The sequence below is a fragment of the Paralichthys olivaceus genome, chromosome 4 (assembly GCF_024713975.1).
Source record: "Paralichthys olivaceus isolate ysfri-2021 chromosome 4, ASM2471397v2, whole genome shotgun sequence".
In the NCBI taxonomy this organism is placed as follows: Eukaryota; Metazoa; Chordata; class Actinopteri; order Pleuronectiformes; family Paralichthyidae; genus Paralichthys; species Paralichthys olivaceus.
Genome location: NC_091096.1, coordinates 27,117,076 through 27,133,625, shown reverse-complemented (window position 1 = coordinate 27,133,625; position 16,550 = coordinate 27,117,076). Strand labels below are relative to the sequence as shown.

Genomic DNA, 16,550 nt, shown 5'->3' with positions numbered 1-16,550 from the left:
GTTCACTACATCTGGATTTTTATTTTGATCTGCACCAAATTGCACACACGCAACAGTCTGCTAAACATGTCTTTCTCACCCCACATTAATGATAATAAAATAATTTATTTTCTCCTTTGAATAATTTGTTAAGAGGAAAGATTGCACATTATTCTTAACCCAGATTACAACCTCTCTTTGAGAAATTGTTGAATGATTATTCAGCAACTAAATCCATCCATTCATAAGAGCATTGGAGGTCTTTGATTGCAGGTCCTGATCTGCAACAGCAGGTCTGTGAAGCATGCAAGGAAGACATCAACCTTGGCTAAAGATCAGACAATAGTTATTTTAGTGTTAAGACTGTACTTTATATGCAAGGTTAAAACATTTAATAACATCAATTATTTCATCAAAATAAATAATTACCAGCATTATATAGGCCCAGATCAAGTTACTGATGGGATATCTTTGGTCCTATATGCGCCTTTGTTGGTTGCTACAGGGCCCAAGGTGACCTTAAACTTGTATTCTATAGTTTTCCATAAATGTTCACATAATGTGTGGGAACTCTCTTGTAAACCAGTTTAAATGTATCACGCCTTTGTAGGTAACATGAAAATCAATGATGTTTGTGATCACGTATATTGTGACAGAGGATTGTATTTATAGTGGCAAGAAAAACATTTTTTGATATCAGCAAGAATTGTCACTGTTATAAATAAAATGCAGTATGTATTACATTTTAGGAAACCATTACCACCTAAAGTCAGAAAACAAAAACAAGAAAGAAAAATGTGTCATATACAGCATATTAGACCTGTATAAGCAGGTAGTGTCTGTTGAGAGACAGATTATTCATATTGTTCTTCTCTCCAGAGGAGCATATAATGGCCAGCTGCCTGCCTAGCCGGGTGGCCCTCCATTTGTCACCCAGCGGCCACCACGCAACAGCTTTGGCTGCCCAGGCAGCAGCCATACAGGCTGCAGCTCTGGAGCAGCTCAGAGAGAAACTGGAAAGTGGTGAACCACCAGAGAAGAAGATGATGATGGTGGCAGAGGAGCAGCAGAGGATCATGCAACATGCCCTGCAGCAGAACTTGCTGGCAGTGGCAACTCAGTTACCCCTCAACATCAAACTCAACAGCAGAGGTGAGACACTCACTAGAGGGTTGAGTATGTTGTGTATGGTAATTTGGTAATCATTCAGTCGTATACAGGACTGGTGCCAGGACTTTAGGACTTTTCCTTTTACATTGCAGAATGTACATTTTGGTTGTTAAAACTCCCAAATTTCCAGAAGCAATACCAAGGTGTGGTCATTTCTTTTTCCTCACTTTCTGCTTGGTTTTAAGGCTTAAGAGGAATAAGCAACAAGTAAATTGAGCCTTAGTTTATTCCTACACAGGCTAAGGTATACTATTAATATGTAATATTCAGTATTTTTATAACGATTTAAAAAATCTCTGGGTTATATCTTCCTTTACTCTGATGGTAACACATTGTATAAAGTACTTCACTTTTTCAAGATATGCATCTATCAAAACTGAGTGTTGTGTTAAAACAGTCAACAAGTGCAAACCTGATTTTAATTAAAAATGTGTTGTCACCATAACATTGAGTTTGTTTGCTCCTCTCTATCAGACTGAAGTCACAGTGTGCTTTTCACAGTGAGTGGTGTGTCAAAAACAGCTAATGGCCCTGTCAAATAGGCTGTCTGAGATCTCATTGTAAAATCACTAATGTACTCTTCTAATGTGCACATTAGTGATTTTACAATGAGATCTCTTCATCATAAAACATGTATAATTTGAAGTTGAGCACCACAGATGTTATGGAGAAATGTTTTTGGACCAAAGGCAGAATCAGCTTCTTGTAAGTGCAAATGCCCATCTGGCTGGGCTTTGGCTGTAGCCAGCATGGCTTATGACAAGCCATAAGTCACATATGACTTAATGATGAAGGCTAAAGGAAGAATAAGGGGCCTATCTGCTCAAGCGTGATATAATTTATGTCTGCATCACTGCCTCTCTCATATTAGTCATAATAATAGGCTTTAAACTTGATGCGTGATGAGAAAATCAGTGAGAATCTTTCCCAGGTTAATTCCCACATTGGTCGTCTTGGTCTAGCTCTCACTTATAAACACTGTCATTTAAAGATTACATTCAAACACTATTATTTGACTCCACCTAGATGCACTCAGATGGATAAATGTATGTTTACAGATGGTTTGATATAACAGCAGTTCACTGAGATAACTCTGTGTAGTCTGTTTTCTTAAGACATTTCTCTTATTTCAGAACGTGTTACATTTATTCAGCCTAGTTTTCCAACTGTGTGTCGCGATAGGATTCATCCATAGCTGACATATATAAATGGCTGTAACACCTTTTGACAGTTCTTTCTCCCCAGGACTCTTTAATAAAGCTCTCCTTATCCTGTCACTCTCTGAATTATCACCAATACTCCATCGGGGAGCTCCTCTTGCTTCTTCTGTTCCCTTTCTAAATGCTCATATTGAGTTTTTCTCTCTCTCGTTCTCTGCCTCCTCTCTTGACAGATGATAGACAAGAGACCGCATTGAACCTGTCTACCAACGGCATTAGCAGCATCAACATGTCAATAGAAATAAATGGAGTTGTCTACACAGGTAAATAGAGGGGCCGTTTGCTGATGTAATTGCAGGCAGGAAATTCAATAAGTTATAGCAGCACCCTGGTGCTTAGTCCTCTACGCAATTTGATGTCTTTGCTATAAAATCCATCGTAATGAAGTGGCAGTCCAATATAGTTAAAAAAGTTAAATATCTCAAAATTGGGGCTGTGGATTCAGGGTCGATTAAGCTTATTGTTTTGAAAGGGAGAGAGACAGAGGGAGGGAGAGAGAGAGAAGAGAGAGTTTGTGCATGTATGTGTGTGTGTGTGTGTGTGTGTGTGTGTGTGTGTGTGTGTGTGTGTGTGTGTGTGTGCTGCCTCTCTGACTTTACATCAGCCATTCATGTCAGGGAATAAGCCCTGTGGCTGTCACATCGTGTCTAGATATACTCTTTGAGAGGCAATGTTGTTGATCCAAGTCATCCTGCCAAGGGCTGACACTCACTGAAACCTGTCATAAAATAAATTGTAAAAAAAAAAGGAAATGAAAACTCTTACAGGAAGGACAAATGCTGTATAGTCAGAGAAGATAGTAATATCAGTAATAATTCCAGACAGGATAATGATATTTGGAAATAAAAGTACATGACATAAAATTAAATATATATTTTGATATGCTTCCCTCATTTTCAAACTGATAAGTTTACATGACATGACATCACTGACATCGACAGCAGTGCTGATTAAAAGTGAGAAACTCATTCTGTGTAGATGGGGTATAAGACAAAGGGATGAGTAACCTCAAACCTTGAAGGCAGTGGGAACGCCAGTATTTATTAAGGTAATCAAGGAAAGGATGTCCTTTGTTTTTTGTGTAGTTTAAGGTTCACATGTGTTCAAGTGAATAGGTATTAAGTTATTCTAGAAATTCAAATAATTTAAATAATTCTGCATTTTATTACCACACAAACAGTAGGAGAATTTGAAAAATAAACTGTGGATTACCTTACTCACTTAAGTTTAAATTTCTTTGAAAATAGGTTTTCTTTGTACACTCAATGATGGCTGCTTGAAGGGTATGGCAGTAATAGTAAAAGTTTGATGCTAAATCAGAATCTATGTTTTCTCCTTAGGTGTCCTGTTTGCTCGACATTCGCCCATGGCAGGGATGGTAGGACATCGTGGCAAACACAGCCACTGTAAGACTCAGGGAAAGACCAGTCCCACACAGTTCCAGCCCTCCTGCTCCTCCTCGTCCTGCTCCTCTTCCTCATTCCATGGACTCAGAAACTCCTCCCCCTGAGTTTCCTGTTTCTCCTCACCTCCTCATCACCTCCACATATAAAGCCATTTTCTTCTCAAAGACACCAAGCAGTTGGAGACATGATCATCAGGCAAACCTTTCTCCAGCCACTCAGTCAGATTTCTTGTAAGTCACATAAAAACAAATAGAAAAGCAGCAAACTTGTTTTTATAGACACATTTCTTTGATAAGAGATCTGCTCATTTTATCCTCATTCTTATCCCCACACCTCCATCACCCATTAACCAAAGACTCCTTCTTCTGCACCATTACAATTAAATAATGAGGCAGCTGGACTGATAACCTTCAGCAACAAGTAACAGCTGATGCTTGAAGGCTTTTTTAAAATCTAGAAATTCATTGCTCACAGCTGATACCAAAGAAGAAAACAAATCTATTAGCATCAATGTTCAGTAAGCTCTGGCACCAATGATCAGACCTGATGATCTGTGTAAGAAGTGCATATTACTTTGTATTGTGCTTAGGGGTAATGTCTTAATATAGTATTAAGAACAAAGCTAGATAAAGGAATGTGTGTACACCCATGCAGGAACATTGGAAGTAAAAGTGAATCATCTTATATGTGGGTTTATTTATTGAGTAGTTTACTAGTATCTTCTTTCACACACAGTGAGTTCACAGAAAATCAAGAGCTACGTCTCTTAGTTGCCCACGGAACCATGCAAATAAGGTGAACACACCTTTATTCACTAGTAACAAACAAGTCTGTCTAAAGAGTAATATGCATACACATATCATCGGGGTCAGATTAACTGGTCAGGTCAGGCCAAACATAGCCAGCCACATAGCCCTCTCACATACATCCCTCAAACCAGTCAGCCCAGAGTCCCAGAAGCCATCCAGTATTGTGTGTGTCACTTCTGATAATTTTTTGTTTCATGATATGTGCCATCTAACCATAATATTCATTAATTCATTTTAAATTGAATCTTTGTATTAAGGTTATTTATATGTTTCTGTGGTACATAGTAGTGGGTTGTTGCTACTTGACACACAGATAATATAGGGATCCTGAGAGTCTCTGAGAGCTCAGTCCACTTCATGCCACAGAGCTGGATTACCAGGTTTCGTATACTAAAATGTTGATATTACATGGCATACAGGACATTCAAATAATCTGAGCTATAAAACACATTGAACACAATTGAAAGGATCACCAAAGGGTTATTACGTGCGTAGATGTATGTGTTATATGTGTGTGGAGGCCTTTCTATGGAGGGCTGTTGACAACATTTGCTTAGTTTAGTATTTTTCCAGTTTAGCATTTTGTTTGTTATCATGGCAAAATAAATGAACCTGTTGTTTTGATCTTATATTTAAGTATTTGTGAAGTAAAGATAAAATATTAAAATATAAATAATTTTCAAAACAAGCTTGTTAGTCAAGATGACAGAGTATGTTTCTTATAATGACAAGAAAAGTTTATTTAAAAATCTCCTTTTCCTATCTGTCTACCACAGTGTACAGTGACATTCACAGGTTAAGTGTATTTGATGATAAGCATTGCTCTGGTCTGGTACTTTCCTCATTTATTAGGGTAAATATTCTTATCAACACCATTGCTCCACTGTTATGGTTGTGCTCACAAATATTTACAAAATCTCTGCTGAGGCTGAGTGCAGAAGAGCTGCATCACATAAGATGGCATTGTTTTTTGTTTCTAAGTCAGCCTTCTGCAATGCTCAGTAAATAAAGTCAGGTTCACTACAATGCAAAAATATGAGCAATGTGGTTCAAAGAATAATACAGAAGCACAAATGTGATGTGATGTTGGCCGGGAAATGTGGCCGAAATTATTCAAGAAAGTCCATGTGTGGGATTGAGAAAAGAGTAAAGCACTTTTGTAGGAAGTAGTCACACAGTGGTTTATATTGTGAAAAGAATCCTGATTTCTTCATCTTCCTATTTCTGCTTTCATAAGGATATACAACTTTTTTTATCGTGAGAGAAAGTTTTAACATATATGGATTTTTATTTAGTCTGTTAAAGCATTTATTTCCACATTTTATTTATTATGTTTTATATGTGATCCTGCTAATGTTGCATTCAGGTGCACCACTTTGTTTGCAAACCCTTTTCAAGTCTTCTTGAATGCAGATACCTCTTCAATCTACCTGTATATAGTCATAGTAAAATACAAGATATACCTCATGAATTTCATTTACTTTTATTGTACAGCCACTTAAAATCAATGTTTTACTTCAACAGATCCCTGGATGTTTTTTTTTTCATTGTGTGTGTCATTATACCAAAGAAGGGGATATTTTATACACATCTACCTCATTTGTTATAGACTGTGCCAACAAATATAACCACAATTTTAATTGCCAGTGTATTCATGGTGTTTCATATCCATGATTTTGTGAATACAAATGCTTTTCAGTCAAAGAAAAGTAGTATGTTATACTAGAGAATTAAACATGTTCAAAGTGCTTTTTATGTTGGGTACCGTGCTCGCACAACAAAACAAATGCACACAGTAGTGATGCCTTTCAAAACAAATCCAATCTGCATGAAAACATAAACATGGAGAGGAAGACCATCACAGGTTAAATGTTTGTCCTTTCAGCTGTGGTACCTGAGGGTGACAATGTCAGTGTAAGTTTTAGGGCCGAAGATTTAAAAGGACACATATTATGCTCATATTCTGTTTTGTAATTTTAATTTGGGTCATTACTTGAATAGGTTTACATGCTGATTTTCAGAAAATGTATTACTTTCCTGATACTGGCCCACTCTGTGGTGACTAGTCAACTGTTTTCGGCATGCGTAGAAAATGTTGACCTATATTCTCTCTTTATGCAGCTTTGTGAGGGGTCATCCCAGATTGGTTGCTAGCTGTGTAATGCAAATCTGCCAATTGATGTCACATGGCATCAGAAGTATCGTCCTTACTACTGACAAGGCATATTGGGAGCTGCAGGAGCAGTGAAGGAAGGAGCTATTTAACAACCATTAGAGGAAAGAAAAACAGAAAAATGTTTCCTTTAAGTTTTGATTTTTGAAACATCCGGCCAAAATGTCCACTTGTGGAAAAAAAACAGTGTGATGTTAATTTACTGAGCACATTCATCCTTCACAAGGGAAGAGGAATTTTGATGATGCCATCCAGGACAAACATTTGTAGTTCCACAATTTATACAGATCTAAGAACAGCTTTTTCAGAGTGACTGTCCTCCTCACTGTGAAGAATCTTTCATGCAGACTGGCCACAGTTCACTCAGTTATTGCTGTTTTGTGATGACAGTGTAATGTTCCAGGCTGATTGTGGGTGATTAAGCTAGAAATAAATGTTGTGACTGTAGATAGTGATGTTGAAACACAATCATGCAGCATAGGACAATCGTCAGCCAATAAGATGAGCTGTCTCAGCAGTTGTCAGTGGAGCCTCAAATTTGTTCTTTACCAATTGAGCATTTGTGCAAGTAGATAAAACAGAGGCCCACAAAAAACAATCACCTCCTTATGTATGCATTTGTTGCTGTATCCTTGAATCAATATCAATGTTATTGGACTTGAATTTTTATCCATGCACCTGGAGTATATAGACCTCCCCAGTGGAGAATGTGGATTATTGTTTCAGCCATGGTTGTGTTCACAATTTCCTGGCAGAGCTCAGGTCTTCTCAGACCTCAGATAACAGTTTTACTGTATATTAATAGACATAGTTATGAAGTGGGAGATATTTTTTAGGCACGCAATGTAAGGTGATTTCTTCAGTTTTTATAAACATAAACACTCATCTGGTTCAATCATAGTCCAAATAAACAACTGTGTTAGAAAAGATTGCCTTTCTTAATAGTATAAAGTAGAAGCCTGTGGACATAAAAACTGTGCATGAAAAAATCATCTACAATTCCCTAGTTCCTGTTCAACAAGCAACAACCAAACTTTGGTGCTTGTCACCAGCTGAATATAAAACAAAAAAGATTAGACTTTATTTGTTAGACATCATTAAGACAGTGCTCTGAATTCTGAAACAGTGTCACCATTAACCAGTTGAACTGAAGGATCATGACTCTTGAGTTTCAATTTAATTAGATATATTGTATATGTATAGAGCCAACATACATTATCTTGAGGCACTTTACATGTCAAGGTTGAAAACTTACAATCTTATAGATAAACCTTACAGTTTCTTTAATGAGAAAACATTTGCTAACATTGAAGACAGTACAGACAGACGGAAAAAGATTCAAGGGGCCTCAGTTGGTTGGGTTTCTGTGTTGAAGAACGCTGAGGAGATCATTAAGATGACAGAAGATATAAATGCATTCAGAGGCTGCTTTTCCCACTTTAGACCTCAAGCATACTTTCAAGTGTCAGATTGATAACCAGGTTCTGGATTGTCCTGGTTCCAGTTACCTAATTTCTTTGTGTATATATATATATCTATATATCTATATATATATTTATATAAATATAATACTTGATTTTAGGTCATAACCAACAGCAGAGCAGACAGCATAGAGAAAGCTACAGCTCTGTATGAACAAAATAAATGAATTGACTTATGAATCAACAACATGTTTACATTGTATGTGATCTGTGCTATGCTGGTAGTTTTTAGACACTCGTCGTTTTAATAAGCTCTGTATGAAGCTTTGAATGTTTCTTTTATTTCCCTTTTGGATTAATCCAGTTCGTTATGGGAATGCTGGATTGTGGTGCTCAGGGGTTAAAATATACCAAAAAAAAGGTGATTTTCCTGTTTTGCCTTTTGACTTGTAGTGGATTTAGAAATAAAATCATGCTTTTAACATCATTGAAATGCTTTCTTTTTCATTCTTGTTTTTGTCATGATCCTGTCCATAATAACATACTTTCTGAGTAGTTCTAAATATTTCCCTCTCATTACGCAATTTAAATCAGAGCAGCAGGCTACACAATCCATCATTTCAGCAGATCAAATAAGGTTTAGGTTGCGAAGACTGGTAAAACTGGTTAAACCTGACAACTACTGAATATTTGTTAAAGAAATGGCCCCAAATGGACCAGATGAAGCAGCAGTGTCTTAAGATGCTGAGGAGAGTGAAATGAAACATTTCCTTGTGTAAATTTTGGTGTTAGTGAAAATGATATTATAATAACAATAATAATAACTGTATTCGTATAGCACTTATCTAAACAAAGTTACAAAGTGCTTCACAAGAAAAATCCATGGCTAGAGGAACAATAAATTATTGAAAAAAAGATATTTGATTCAGTTAATTATTTTTGGGCACATTTGAGCTTAGATTTATGTTTTACGTACATTTTTAAGGTACAATCTCGCCAAAAATTGCTTTCAATGGGCTTATTTAGAAACAAGTATCCCAAGTACCTTGGGATATTTGGGCTTGGTTAAACTTGTTAAATTTTCTAAAATGTAGCTTCTTTGAAAAAGTGACCAGAGGGAAACTGAAAACTCCAGTTCAGCAAATGAAAATGGTTGAGCTGATGCAGTTTGGTTGAGTGCAGCATTAAGCAGGTAAATGGGATAAAGATTGGTTAATTAAGGCTGAGAATCCTCATGTAATTAGGAGCAGCAAAGATTAGCGTCCATCGATGGAGTGACAAGGATTTGCAAGTAATAGACTTATTATTGGGGCTGGCTGAATGTTACTCTATTCTTCTGAATAAACAAAAACAAATTAGGAGAAGTCGTCCAATAATGAGTTATCTTGTCAGGAGCTGACAGAAATCCATGCCCCTATAACACATTGTTAATTTTATGCACCACTGACAAGCACAGTGCTAATCAATAACATATATAAAATGAGGTGAAGCATCAATCTGCAGTGAAGGTGTTGGATTGGAGCCATGAGCACACAGATGGAAAAATGTCAGCAGTGTTTTTGGAGAATTTTACTGGCTATTAGCTCAAAATATAATGAAGCCTGTGTACAGTGTGTACATACAGACAGCCTGACACAGCACAAGGGATCCAGTGAGAAGCTGTTGTGCTGCTGATTCCTTTCTTCAGCTTTTACAGTGCAGGCCTGTTCACGACAGGACTAACAGTCCCATTATATAAGGTGATAGTTAGCCAGTTAGTCCACCGTGCTTTTCAGAGGATAACACCATTTTTTCTGCCAAATCTGTTGTAATTTTTTTTTTACAACTAATGATCACTGAAAAGCATACCCTTAAATATCTGTATTATCTATAGTGCTTTATCCATAAGTCCCCTGATGTAAGTTATATATACCTGTATCACACAGGTATTTGGTATGTATACAGTATATACAATGATGGAACAAAAGGGTGACAGTAAGATATATAGTAGCTCATACAGAGATGAGATAAAGCTGAAATGCTGAAAGAATAAAATGATAACACAACAGTTCAAGTGTGGAGTTTTATTTTTTTATTCTATAGGTGTGTGTGTGTGTGTGTGTGTGTGTGAGAAAGGTAAAGGAATGCTGTCAGAACGCAGACGATCAAGCAAAACTAAAAAAATTATTGTAACTGAATGCAGTGATTTGCAAATACCTTTGTGTGATGGGAAATGCTGTGAAATGTTGGTAAAGTAGCAGTTCATTGTCACATTAAAGGAACACTTCACTAGCAACAATTTACTGACTTGAGTTGCTCAGCAACATTTCAACAAAACCACAGTTCATGTGAACATGTTTGAGAAGCCCCATATCATGTTTCCTTCATCTGTTGGTGAGTGTTAAGTCTCAGATTTACTTCAATCACTTCAAAGGCAACCTGATATAATATAATGTGAAGCATCAATCTGTAGTGAAGGTGTTGGATGGCGCAGACAGAAAAAACATAATGAAGCCTGTGTAGTGTGTTACATAAAGATATACTGTTGCTGTATGTATATTTTATATGAATATATGTATGAATACATATGTTGTTTGTCTCTAAGCAGGATTACTCAAAAAATGTATCTGATAAAACATTGTGTGATTTGACTGAGGACATTAACAATTAATGCAGTCTAAGTAAAACCAACAAAATAGTTTTTCTCTTGAACAAAGCAATATACAGTATTTAATGTCTTACTTACGATTATTACAACACAACAATAGACACAATGAGTCAAACATTGCTCTTTTTCAGTACTTTGTCTCTCTGTCTGTCAGCAGACTCTCTGCTGAGTCTGTGCTGCAGTGTAGTGGCTGAAAATAGTCCACAGGTATTATCAACATATGCAGTCATTTGTTTTATGGGACCAGTTGGCAGAGTGAAGATGGTCATGGTGAGGTAATTAACTAATATCAGTCAAACTGATTGGCGGTTAAGCAGAGCAGAAGTGTTGTGCTGACCTCTTCTGGTTGGAAATTGCAAGTCCTGCATTGGTGCTGGGTGTGGTCACATGTTCTTTATTGCATCTGTAGATACACCCAGTAGCTGCATCATGGTGTACTGACCAAACCTTGGAGTAAACTTCCACATCACTGCAATAAGAAATTTCCATCACTGGATGTGTGCAAAAACAAGATTTAGGCAGCCATTTTTGATATTTCAAAACAACAAATGACATTGTAAAAACAACGTTACCATATGTAAGATACTGATTAACCTGTAGAGATTCAGCTGAATCTGCACCTCCCCTCAGCCTTACAAAGCTTTGTAATAAGATTTAGCTCATTTTTTTAAATGCCCACAAATTTACTGCATCATTCCCTCTGCTCTCATGGAATCATTGGCATCATTTTTTTTACCACAGCAGAAGCTGTATACAAAGAAATGCTGTCAGAAGGCAGTGACAGACAATTTCAAGCAACTTAAAAATAATTATGTTCTGTCGTATAACACAGTAAAGAATTCATGAAGAATTTATTTTGCACTGTTTGCAGAAGTAAATTGTCTCAAATAGAGATACTAGTATCACTGCATGTCTCTTCAGAATGGGAAAATCATCTGGATGTACAATTTTTGCTTCACTCACAGCCTATCTTGCAGACATAAGGCCCTGCATGTCCTGCTGGACCCCTTCCAGTTTGCATACCGAGCCAAACGATCCACAGAGGATGCAATCTGCTCTGTCCTCCACCCAGCCCTCACCCACCTGGACAAAAAAGACTCATATGTGAGAATGCTGTTCATAGACATCAGTTCAGCATTCAACACCATAATCCCACAACACTTCATCTGCAAACTTAATAAACTGGGGCTCAGCACCTCCCTCTTCAACTGGCTGCTAGACTTCCTCACTCAGAGGCCACAAGCAGTATGTGTCGGCAACAACACCTCATGCAGCATCACACTGAGCACAGGTGCCCCCCAATGCTGTGTGCTCAGCCCCTTGCTCTTCACCCTGCTGACACACAACTGCACAACATCCTACAGCACCAACCACATAGGGAAGTTTGCGGACGACTCAACTCTGGGCACCAAGGGCGCCGAGACTCACTACAGGAAGGAGGTCAACCTTCTGACCACGTGGTGCAGAAACAACAATCTCCTACTGAATGTCAGCAAGACCAAGGAGATTGTTGTCAACTTCCAGAGAGGCCACACCCAACACCTGCCACTGACCATCGATGGTGCTGCTGTGGAGAGAGTGAGCAGCACCAAATTCCTGGGGGTGCACATCAGTGAGGACCTCTCCTGGACCACCAACACCACATCACTGGCTAAGAAAGCCCAGCGGTGCCTTTACTTCCTGCGCAAACTCAATGTAAGTAGGGTGTGGTTTGGACCCAATAGCAGCACAAAGACAGGCGGGTATCGTTGGTAACAAACTTTATTGTTAGAGCCACAGAACTGCATGATGCCACAGAGGAGACGAGAGTGACACTCACTATGCAGAGCTGAATCAGGTAATCACCGGATAGCCAAGGGAGCAGACAGGCAGAATCCAGAAAGGGACAGGTGAGGATCGTGGTTGGGGACGGAAGGCTGAGGTGATTACCAGGAGATCGGTCAGGCAGGATGGTCGGAGACAAGCAGGGTCGAAATCGGGAGATCAGGCAGAGAAACGCTGGAGAGTCTGGTGCAAGCATCGAGAACAATCTGGCAATGAGTGAGAGTGGAGCTGGGGCTTAAATGCAGCCAGAGCAGAGCAGAGAGCACAGGTAAGTGGAGTTGGCTTGATGAGAGGGGTGGTTCTGATTGGCAGATTGAAGCAGGCAGGTGCAGAGTGGTGAGGCAGAGATGAACTGTGACACTCAAGCAAGCGAGTGCACCACAACCCATCATGTGCACATTCTAGCAAGGCACCATTGAGGGCATCCTTTCCAGTTGCATCACTGTGTGGGGCGGGAGACTACAACAAGAAAGCCCTGCAGCGCATAGTAAACACAGCTGGAAGGATCATTGGTGCCCCACTCCCCTCCCTGCAAGACATATACACCACCCACCTCACCCGCAAAGCGGAAATTGTGAGCGATGCAGGCCACCCCGCACACAACCTGTTTAGCCTCTTGCCCTCTGGGAGAAGGTATAGGAGCCGGGAGACAAGAACTGACTGTCTTTGCAATACTATGCCATTTGCACACTTATATCAAACTGAAAAAAACTTCTGCTGCTACTACGGACTATCTTTGCACTATCACAACTCATTGTATATAACCATATTATATTATATTATAAAACTTTGCTGCTACCTCATACATTTGCACTAAGAACTATTTGCTGTTCCTGTGCACTTTATTGTTACTTTTGTTAGGAAATGTCTTGTCCAACATGTGCACCTTCTACAGGGGGACAATCAAGAGCGTCCTATCAAGCTGCATCACGGTGTGGTATGGAGCCTGCACCAATTCCAGCCGCAGGTCCCTTCAGCGCATTGTGAGAGCAGCGGAGAAGATCATAGGCACCTCTCTCCCCCTCCAAGAGATGTACAATGCCCGCCTCACCCACAAAGCCATCGGCATCGTGGGAGATCCCACCCACCCTTCACGTGGCCTCTTCAGACTGCTGCCGTCAGGGAGGAGACTGTGGAGTCTCCGGGCCAGGACCAGCCGACAGGGACAGCTTCTACCACCAGGCTGTCAGGGCACTCCACTCCCTCCCTGATCTGCCCCCATTTCCCCTGCTGCCCCCCTCACATACACAAACACTTGACCTTAACCCCCCCCCCCCCAAAAAAAAAAACTCTGACACTGAACACTCACCCCCCCACTCTACAAGGACTGTTTATGCATCATGCACTTTTTAACCAGTCATAAGATTGTTACATACTGCTAATTTGCACAGCATTCCGCAACCACCAGTACCTCATTCACTGCATTCCACTGTCTCTGTTATTTGTTTTTTTAGATTTCATATTTTATACTTTTTTTGCTATTTTTTTGCACGAAATAGTATATATTTTATATTTATACTTCTTTAATATTTTTCTAATATTTTCTTATATTAAGATTTGTTTTTTATTCAGTGTTTACTGTTTTTTACTTAAATCTGTGTTACTGGGGAGACCGAGAGTATGTGCAATTTCAATTCCTCAATATGTCTGTGTATGTATTGCAGAAATTGACAATAAAGCTGACTTTGACTTTTGACTTTGAAAAGTCTATACAAACTAGTCCCATCAGCCTAGCAGATGTTATTATCTCCAAGGGGGCTTGTAGCAACCGATAATGTAATAATGGCCAATAATGTAATACCTGCCAATAACGTAATGATTTTGACCATTTTAAATGTCATAGAGCCAATAATGTAATAACTTGCCAATAATGTAATAAAGTTTTTGAGCCAATAAGGTAATAACATTTTTCCAATAATGTAATAAGTTATTACGTTATTGGCTGGTTATTAAGTTATTGGCACAGCATTTAAAAAATCCTTTGAAATGTAATCACTGCAGCTGATAATGTAATAATACATAAACAGGACTGCATTTCTTGGAAAGAAAATATTTTTTGTAGTTTTTGTGCAGTTTGCTCATCAAAAATAGATATAGTGGATGGCATAGTCGTCATATTCATTCATAAAGAGTATGTATTATCGGCACTCTCTCTCCTTAAATATGGAGCCAATTTCAGAATTATTTGTTGTACAAAATCTATATTTTGTACAACAAATAATAAATTCTATATTTAGAATTTTGTTTATTTGCTTAGATATGTAAATTCAAAATTTCATGTCAGTAACTCTGATGGATGTTGCATTGTCAAATAAATTTACCACATTTATTTCTTGGAAAATATTTTTAATTAGAACTGTTTTCAAACATTTCTCAAGGGAAAATGATTCAGTTCCCACTTAAAACTTAAAGCTGTATTTAAACAATGGAATGCCACTATAAGGCACTATATGGCACTTAACCTCAATATACAACACAGAACATGAACACTCATTTACAAATGTAAAAAGTGTTGAGTTGAACTGAGGGAGAAACATCAACATAAAATTGCCATTACTTCTTCCAGTATATGTCCTTAACCTTGTACTGCCCAAAAGCTACATTACCAAGAAGAATCCAGGCTTTCATCCATCATATGTCGTTGCCAAATAACTGTTTTATTCGTGTTGCGTCCAGCAGTCTTGTAGAGCTTCATAATACTAATGGAACAGTCATCTTCTTTGTCCAGTTGTAGGCTCTCTGCAATAGATTCTCTTATGTGTAGGTTGGGATGAAACGCTACTGACAGTTCACGGAATAAGAGTTAGACTCGATTGAATGTCCCAAGCATTGAAATATCTTGCTTGAGAGAAAATTCAATGACTCTTGATAAGATCTCTGAAGGTAGGTATTGAACTCCATGCTCATTGCCAGCATCCTCAACCATGTCAAGCAATGGGTTAGCTAGAGACTGAACATTAGCATTAGGTAAAAACTCTGGTTCAGGCTGAGACAGAAGGCCAGGTTCATCATCAAGTAGGTCAGGTTTGGCAACAGGCGTAGAGGCAGGTTCGGCATCAGACAGAGCACCAAGTTCAGTGTCAGACAGAGGGGCAGGTTGGGACACTCTATGCATCTCTGCCTCCTGAATGGCCTGAATGTAAGCTATGTTGTAAGTAATGTTGTGCCATCCTCTGTAAATATTCCCCCCATGTCCCCTCAACATACTCCGAAAGGGGTGTCCCATCCACTCCATATGGATTAAACGTTAGGCTGGCAACTATTTCTTCACGCAATGTTTCTGCAGAACGGAAAACTCTGATAGTGGCCAACTGATCAGAAACCACGGCTTCGCTCCACTTTACCCTGGCTCTGGGGATGGTATGGAGAGCTCTGAATGATTTTTACTTGTAAGGACCCCATAAGTTTTCTTACAGCACCTTTGAACTCCTTCTCTTGGTCATGCTGTATGATTTTTGGTCGACCATGCTCATTGTAAATGTCTTCAAGGTGTCTAACAATCTCCGCACTGTGTTTACCTTTCAGTGGTCTTAGCCATACATATCTACTAAACACATCTATTATGTGACTCGGCCATACTTGACCCTCCATTTAGCCATGTCAACAAGGTCTACCTGGTGTCGATCTTGAACTGCTTTGGCCGTGACAGATTTTGGTGAGGGTTTGATTCCGGAATGTTGCCTTATGGAGCTGGTAACATCTTGATCTGTCCAAGGTGTTTTTCACACTTGCTCGGCTGATTCCCAAGTACTGTTCCCGAAGGTATATGTTTAATTTTCTTACACCAGAGCCTTTTGTTTTATCAAGAGCCTTATTTACAACTGCAGAGATAGTTGACTTTCTGGGTACCAATTTTCCATTAAATGTAATTGACTGACCATCCTCACTGAGGGCATAATGC

The 16,550-nt window shown here is 38.8% G+C and overlaps 1 protein-coding gene across 1 annotated transcript in view; it reads left to right on the top strand.

Annotated features, from left to right (window-relative positions):
- arid3c (AT rich interactive domain 3C (BRIGHT-like)) overlaps positions 1 to 8,652 on the top strand; it is a gene marked incomplete at its 5' end in the record, with an annotated part of 64,366 nt that extends 55,714 nt beyond the window's left edge. The window contains 3 exons of the mRNA XM_020103998.2: positions 859 to 1,131; positions 2,543 to 2,632; positions 3,710 to 8,652. Coding sequence (XP_019959557.2) covers positions 859 to 1,131; positions 2,543 to 2,632; positions 3,710 to 3,879 — 533 coding nt within the window. The remainder of the gene's footprint in view (positions 1 to 858; positions 1,132 to 2,542; positions 2,633 to 3,709) is intronic.
- Between the last annotated feature and the right edge of the window lie 7,898 nt (positions 8,653 to 16,550).